We start from the raw sequence: 8485 nt of genomic DNA on the forward strand, positions 1-8485 counted from the left end.
TGTGTGTGTGTGTGTGTGTGTGTGTGTGTGTGTGTGTGTGTGTATGTGTGTTTCAGTTCTTTGCTGAGATATGTGTATTTGCTCCTGGGAGTAAATTAATTATGGTGCGTGGAGAATTTAGGATCTGGGGGGGCTGTTAGGAGACTTGGCGTGGCTTTCCTCAGTGAAATTGTCAAAAGAATTTTCGTCTTTACTGCCGTACAGTAATTACACAGACAACAAAAATGTGGCCCAGCCTTCCAAACAAGGACCCTTTTCTTGGGAGATTGACATCCGGAGGACGATGTGGATGAGTTACAATTATTTTGTGTGTGTGTTCTTTATAATAAAATGACCTTTTAACTGTTCATAATAAAGCAGATGCTTCAGATTTGTAGACTCGGAAGCGTTAACATGTAGAGAAAGTGAAAACACACGCGGTGGCAGAGTTCCGTGCTTTGTCCCCAGACCCACGGACTTACTGTATGGTCTCCGTGTCTGGAACCACGGTCCCCTGGGACATGCTGCCCGACCTGGGGTGGGTCGGGGGAGCAGGAGCAGAGCGGTCGGCACTGATGTAGTAACTGCACAGCCTGAGGCCTGTTTGCACACATCACCTCCAGGGACCCCCTTGAACTGTATTGATGTCTCTGTCTTCCTCGCTACACAAGGGACTGATGGTCCCAACCCAGAACAGTTTTTACAATGAAACAGGAGATGCTAAAGACTCAGAGAAACAGATGGGGCTCTGATAGCCAGTGGATGAAGGGAAGACTGTCCCTGGATTTTGGGGTTTTGACATCAGTAGGTTTTCTTTCAGTGAATGCTTGGCAGAAGAATAAAGGAAGTGCAGTGAATGGAGTTTGGCTTTGCTGTCTCCCTCCTCCCCAGCTGCCTCGTTTGTCCTGAGCGAGGGTGTTGTCCCGAGAGGATGGAAGTGGCTTGTTGATGATGGAAGCTGGAGCTCTCCTCTGCTCTTTCCCTTGCCCAGCCAGTCCGGAGTATTCTTGATAGAATATCTAAATTATATCGTTTGAACTAAAGACCTTTCTATGCATTGTCAAATGGTTTGCCCGGTTGAAAAATGGGGGGTCGGTTATTTAAGTTCCAGATAATACCTGTTGTTGTTGTTAGGTGCCGTCGAGTCGATTCCAACTCAGAGCGACCTCCTGTGACACAGTAGAACTGCCCCATAGAGTTTTTTAGGCCGTAATCTTTATGGAAGCAGATCATCAAGTCTGTCTCCCACAGAGCTGCTGGGCGGGTTCGAACGCTAACCTTTCGGTTAGCAACCACGTGCTTCACCGTTGTACCACCAGAGCTCCTTAATAACATACATGTTGTCGTCATTTTTTGCTGTCAAGTTTATTCAGACTCATAGCAAGTCCAGTGACAGCGTCGAACTTCCCCATAAGGTTTCCAAATCTGTCATCTTTATGGGAGCAGATCACCAGGTCTTTCTCTCATGGAGCCACTGGTGGGTTCAAACCACTGACCTTTTGGTTAGCAGCCAAGAGCTCAACTGTTTTGCCACCAGGGCTCCTAGATAATAGTGAAAACCAAAACCCACTGCCATTGAGTCGATTCTAACTCACAGTGATCCCAGAGGGTTTCCAAGGCGGTAAATTTTTATGGAAGCAGACTGCCACATCTTTCTGTTGTGGAGTGCTGGTGGTTTTGAACTGCTGACCTCTCAGCAGTTGATGCTTTAATCATTGCGCCACCGAGGCTCCTTAGATAATAGCTACTTACCCACAAATCAGGCTTGTATTGCCTCCTTTTATTGACGTGTGGTATTTGGCTCAAATCAGGCGGTTCTGGCTCAGTAGCTGGGTCTTCCTTTGAAGTGAAGATCTGTTTTGTTCAGGCATGCAAGGGCAGTGGGGAGAGCGAAAAAGAACTTCTAGCTCTGAAAAGAGCCTTGTGTAATGACAGTAGAATGGGGTGGGTGGTTCTAAATGGCAGAACACATCCTTTTTAGTCTTGAGCTCTCGATTACCTTAATTCACTTTCTGCTCCATGTGTGCCCTTGGATGACCAAAAAACCAAACCCCTTGCCCTCGAGTCAATTCCAGCTCATAGTGAACCTACAGGACAGAGTAGAACTACCCCCATTGGGTTTCCAAGGAGCAGCTGGTGGATTTGAACTGCCAAACTTTTGGTTAGCAGCCGCACTCTTAACCACTGCACCACCAGGGCTCCGTCCTTGGAAAAGTGACCTGTAAATTCCCTACCAAACCCAGTCACACATTCTGTCATGGCAACTCCAACTCATGGCGACCCCACGTGTGTCAGAGTAGAACTTTGCTCCATAGGGTTTTCAATGGCTTTGATCTTTCAGAAGTAGATCAGCAGACCTTTCTTCCGAGGTGCTTCTGGGTGAACTCCAACCTCCAACCTTTTGGTTAGCAGCTGAGCATGTTAACCATTTGCACCACCCAAGAGCTCCACGTTACACATAAGGGTCAGCGAAATGTCCAGCTGATAAGCTGCTTAACAGTGGTTTGCTTAATAACCATTTGCCAACAATGCAGAGATAACCTCAACCCTGTAGTGACGGAATAGTATGCAGTAATTAGCAGTGCGCTGAGGAACATCTGCAAAGGAGGGCATGGGTATAGGTCAGATGCTTGAGCATTCCCCAGGCACCCCATTCGGGGGGAGAATTTGATCGGATGGGTGAGGGGAGGGACAAGTGGAGGTTTCTAGCTTGGGAGACAGGATGGAAGAGTTACATCACTAAGAAAGAAAATGTAGGAAGAGGATTGAGGTTTTTTTGGAGTATTTTATTGTGTTTTAGGTGAAAGTTTACACAGCAAATTAGATTCCCATTCAACAATTCATTCATAAATTGTTCTCTGACATTGGTTATGATCTCGCAATATATCGGCACTCTCACCATTTCCACCCCACCTGCCCTGTTTCCTTCCATCCAGTTTCCCTGCCCCTCCTCACCTTCTCATCTTTGCTTGCAGGTAAATGTTGACCACTTGGTCTCGTATAGTTAATTGTTTAAAGAAGCACATTCCTCATGGGTGTTGTTGTTTATTTTATAGGTCAGTCTATTATTTGGCTGAAAGGTGACCTCTGGGAGTGCCTTCAATTCCAGGCAGAAAGGCTATCTTAGGGCGAGAGTGTCAGGGGTTCCGCTAGTTTCTATCAGTCCAGTAAGTCTGGTCTTCTTTATGGATTTCAGTTTTGTTCTACATTTTTCTCCCATTCTAATCGGGATCTTCTATTGTGTCCCTGGTCAGAATGGTTGGTGGTGGTAGCTGGGCACCATCTAGTTCTTCTGGTCTCAGGCTAGAAGAGGCTGTGGTTTGAGTGGGACATTAGTCCTCTGGACTAATTTCTTTCTTGAGCCTTCAGTTTCCTTCACTCTCCTTTGCCCTAGACAGGAGGAGACCAACAGTTGTATCTTAGATGGCCGCTCACAAGCTTTTAAGACCCTAGATGCTAATCACCAAACTAGGATGTAGAACATTATCTTTATGAACTAAGTTATGCCAGTTGATCTAGTTGTCCCACAAGACTATGGGTGCTGAATCTTCAAACCCAGTAAATCAATCCCACGAGGTGTTTGGATATGTCTAGGGAGTATCCCTAACTGTGCCCCCATGTGCTTTATGAATATATATGCAGTACATACAAACATGTATATACATGTTGCTGTTAGGTGCCGTAGAGTCAGTTCTGACCCATAGCGACCCTACGTACAGTGGAATTGACTCGAGGGCAAGGGGTTTGGTTTTTTGGTCATCCAAGGGCTAACCAAAAGGTCGGTGGTTTGAACTCACCAGCCACTCTGCTGGGGAAAGATGTGGCAGTATGTTCCCATAAAGAGTACAGCCTTGGAAATGGTAGGGGTCACTATGAGTCAGAATCGAGTAGAACTGCCCCATAGGGTTTCCAAGGAGCAGCTAGTGGATTTGAACTGCCAGCCTTTTGGTTAGCAGCCCAGCTCTTAACCACTGCAAGAGCATCTGCTCATGTGTTTGTTGGCCGCCTGAATGTCCTCTTTGATGGAGTGTCTGTTCACGTCCTTTGCCCTTTTTTTAATTGGATTGTTTGTCTTATTTTTGCTGAGTTGTTGAAGTTTTCTGTATATTTTAGAGGTAGATTGGGTTTTGAAAACAAGGTAATTAACTCTGAAACATCTTGAGTTTGAGATACCTGTGGGGTGATTCATACAGAGCCCTCTGGAAGGTATAAGAAATACAGTACCTGGGTCCCTAGCTACAAAGAACATTTAGGGATAGACTTGGCATCATAAATTGAAACCACGGGGAACAGACGGGATTGCCTAGCAAGAAGTATTGAGTGAGAAGAGAAGATAACCACTGATGGATTCCTGAAGGACACAGACATCTTAAAAGTGGCATGACAGGGAGGCGTTGGCAAAGCAGACTGAAGAATTGAGCGGAAGAGAAGACAGTCTGGAGACAGTGACACTGGCCACCTGTGAGAGGTCGGCTGGAATGAGAAGTGGTATTGGATCAGTGGTTTAGGTGATTAAGAGGTTAATGGTAGCCTTCTGCAGAATCATGGCAGGGGAGTACCAAAAAAACCAAACCCATTGCCATCAAGTCAATTCTGACTCATAGCAACCTTGTGGGACAGAGTAGGACTGCCCCATAGGGTTTCCAAGGAGTGGCTAGTGAATTCGAACTGCCAACCTTTTGGTTAGCAGCCAAGCTCTTAACCAGTGTGCCACCAGGGCTTCAGGGGAGTAATGAGGAGAATAAGGAGCCCTGGTAGTGCATCGGTTAAGCACTCGGCTGCTAACTGAAAGGTTGGTGATTCAAACCCACTCAGTGGCTCTGCGGGATAAAAGACCCAGCAGTCTGCTCCCATAAAGATTACAGTTCTGCTCTGTCGCACAGGGTTGCCATGAGTCAAAAATTGACAGCACCCAAGAACAACAGAGACGAGAATGGACCCCATATTTTAATAAGCTGAGGAGTGAGTGGTAATTAAGGCAGTAGGCAACAGGTTGCATTTGACAACGAAGAAGCAGCGGAAGGATTGAGGATTTCTATTGCAGGGTGGAAGAGGTTATGGAAAGGCAGCCGCATAGAGCAAGGGGCTGGAGCACAGTTGATGCTCTCTCTTTTTTTATTTCAGAGACACTTTAATTACTTGATGGGGCTGGGCGCGCTCAGTCTCCTCTGAACGTCATTTATACTCTATGCTTACTTGGAACCAGATCCTTGAAGAATGCGAGATTGAGTCCTCGGTCGGGGAAGACGCTGAGTGCTCGGTGCTGCTGCAGCTGAGATGGAAATCATTCTCTCTGCTGCTGAAGGGCTGTTAGCTAGTGCATCTGTGAGGTGTGAATCCTGGTTTATTCCACTCTGAGCACCTCTCTCTTCTGCCTTGAAGGCTGTTGTCGTGTGTCGTCAAGTCGATTCTGACTCAGCAGCCCTGTAGGACAGAGTAGAGCTGCCCCACAGGGTTTTCTAGACTGTAAATTTTTTTTTTTTTTTATGCTTTAGGTGAAGGTTTACAGAGCAAATTAATTTTGCATTAAACAATTAACACACATATTGTTTTGTGATGTTGGTAGCCAACACTCTCCCCTTCTTGACTCTGGGCTCCCATTACCAGCTTTCTTGTCCCCTCCTGCCTTCTCATTCTTGCCCCTGGGCTGGTGTGCCCATTTAGTCTCATTTTGTTTTATGGGCCTGTCTAATCTTTGGCTGAAGGGTGAACCTCAGGAGTGACTTCGGTACTGAGCTAAAAGGGTGTCCGGGGGCCATACTTTCAGGGTTTCTCTAGTCTCTGTCAGGCCGGTAAGTCTGGTCTTTTTTTGTGAGTTAGAATTTTGTTCTCCATTTTTCTCCAGCTCTGTCCGGGACCCTCTGTTGTGATCCCTGTCAGAACAGTCAGTGGTGGTAGCCGGGCACCATCTAGTTGTGCTGGACTCAGTCTGGTGTGGGCTGTGGTAGTTGTGGTCCATTAGTCATTTGGACTCATCTTTCCCTTGTGTCTTCGGTTTTCTTTGTTCTCCCTTGCTCCAGATGAGGTGGGACCACTAGACGTATCTTCAACGGTCGCTCACAAGCTTTAAGATCTAGGCTGTAATCTTTACGGGAGCAGATCACCAGGTCTTTTCCCGTGGGGCTGCTCGTAGGTTCAAACCACTGACCTTAACCGTTGGGCTACCAGGTCTCCTTCTGAGTTAATGCGTATAATGTGTATATTAGTGTCGTAGGACTGCTTAACAAAGTACCACAAACTGGCTAGCTTCAAACAACAGAGATGTATTCTCTCACAGTTCTGGAAGCAGAAATCCAGAATCAAGGTGTTGTCAGCAGGGCCGTCTTCCTGTGAGAGTCCAGGGAGAATCCTTCCCACCTCTCCCTAGCTTCTGGAAGCGGCCAGCACTCCTCGGCATTCCTTGGCTTGTCGACGCCGCACTCCAGTCTCTGCCCCCATGGTCATGTGGCCATCTTCCCTGTCTTCTGTGTCTCTGTTGCTGTTTTTGTAAGCACACCGGTCATGTTGGATTAGGGCTCACCCTATTCCAGTATGACCTCATGTTAACTCATTACATCTGCAAAAACACTATTTCTAAGTAAGTTCACATTTGGAAATACCAGAGGTTGGGGCTTGAACATATCTTTTTGGGAGACGCAAATCAACCCATAACAATGCGCTCCAGCACGGTGTCTGGCGCATGGAAAGTACTCCGTAAGTATTTGCTACCATTACTGCTATTATTTTTCATTCAGGCGGTTCAACCCCTGGATTATCAACATCAGCTAAAAGCATGAGCCGTGAGAAATGGCAGAGTACCCACAGCTTTCCCATCTGCATGTAGCACGGCCCCTCCCCTCCCTGTACCTCTTTGTACCTGAGACACACATCCTACCTTCTTCGTTGTCCATTTTCCCCAGAAAGTGGCCTTCTGCACTTTCACAGTTCTTTCTCCTCCCAGGGGCTACCCAGACAGCTCTTTGCTTAATGGAAGGACTCTTGGAAGCAGAAGGCTTTATTTGGGGGCTGTGAATCTTGCTTCATCAGAGTACTCTGTCAGGGACCCTGTATAGGAATCAGATGTTCATTAGCCAATCATAGCAGGGGATCTCCATGATGTTATAATGATGCTAAAATCACCCAAGTGTGAATGGAGAAAAAAAAGGTTAATATAAAATGAGACCAAATTAAAATGATCAGAGAGTAGCTCTTCCTTGTCTCATTTAAAGCTCAATGGAATTATTTGTCTGGAGAATAAGTGGGGTGATTTCAAGCTCTCTTCCCAGGGCTAGCGTTCTCTGATTCCCAGAGCAGTACAAAAGACTTCCAGGGAGGGGTGGGGAAAAAAAAAGAGACCCCTTGCCATCGAGTCGATTTCGACTCATAACCCTATAGGGCAGAGTAGAACTGCCCCTAAGGTTTCCAAGGAGTGGCTGGTGGATTCGAACTGCCAACCTTTTGGTTAACATCCAAGCTCTTAACCACTGCACTGCCAGTGCTAACACGCAATCAGAAAGGAAGACGTAAACATTGATATTTGGTGTTCCAGGGCCGAGGGCCCTTCCCGGTTACATCTTCACTGCTAATGCTTTGTATTTCCGACTTTTTGTCTTTTCTCTTAGGGAAGGCCGCTCAAATGCCCACATGCAAGGAGATTACCAAAGAATCGGGGATGTCATGCTGAAGAACATCCAGGGCATGAAGGTGAGCTGGTGTGGAACCGGGTGGAGCGGCTCACGAGCGCTGGGATCACCGTCTATGAGCGTGTCCACGGTGACGTCCACGTCTGATGTTAAGGGGAGAGAGATGGCCGCTTTGGTCAACTCTTCTAGCCTTTTCCAAAATTTATCTGGAAGCATAGAGACAAATCCAGTCCCTTTGGGGATGCATTCTCAGTACTTTTTAGCTTCCAGAGCTCTTGTGTTGTAACCAAACCAACAGGCATTATCTGTGAAAACATGGTTCAAAACGTTGTTTTTTCATTATGTAGAGAAGACATTGTTTGGTTTACTGAACGTTTCATTTCCAGTCCGTTGTTTTGGCTTCTTGTAAGCATGACAAAAATACCAAATTCAGAGAGAATATAAGAATCCCTGTAAATTCTGCGACTTTAAATCAGGCTAAAAGGCAAATATATTTTTTACCATCTAACAGTATCTGTAATGATATAAATGAGTAAAAATATATCCCAAAAAGCCAATAAAAATTAAACTAGTATTCAGCCCCATTTTTAAAAGCTGCCCCATCTCTTGTATCTGAAATTTTTATTTTAATCCATTGATAATTATTTTAATATGGGATTTTTAATTCAGACAGTTTATCTCTTGAATATAAAATATGTCTATATTCATATTTTAATCTTCCTATATCCCAACTGGCCAGAGCTTCTCTTCAAGCTAATGACCCCCTCTAAGGAAGGCAGGTGGCCACCATTCAGTCCATCCATCCATCCCATCCATCCCATCCATCCCATCCATCCCATCCATCCCATCCATCCCATCCATCCCATCCATCCCATCCATCCCAT

General features: G+C 45.9%; 1 protein-coding gene across 1 annotated transcript in view; it reads left to right on the top strand.

The window, feature by feature from the left end:
- The window catches only part of FARP1 (FERM, ARH/RhoGEF and pleckstrin domain protein 1), a 292761-nt gene that overhangs the window by 249108 nt on the left and 35168 nt on the right, over positions 1-8485 (top strand). The window contains exon 16 of the mRNA XM_023740318.1: positions 7581-7662. Within this exon, the coding sequence (XP_023596086.1) occupies positions 7581-7662 (82 nt within the window). The remainder of the gene's footprint in view (positions 1-7580; positions 7663-8485) is intronic.

Source organism: Trichechus manatus, unplaced genomic scaffold (genome assembly GCF_000243295.1).
Source record: "Trichechus manatus latirostris isolate Lorelei unplaced genomic scaffold, TriManLat1.0 scaffold00153, whole genome shotgun sequence".
Taxonomy (NCBI): domain Eukaryota; kingdom Metazoa; phylum Chordata; class Mammalia; order Sirenia; family Trichechidae; genus Trichechus; species Trichechus manatus.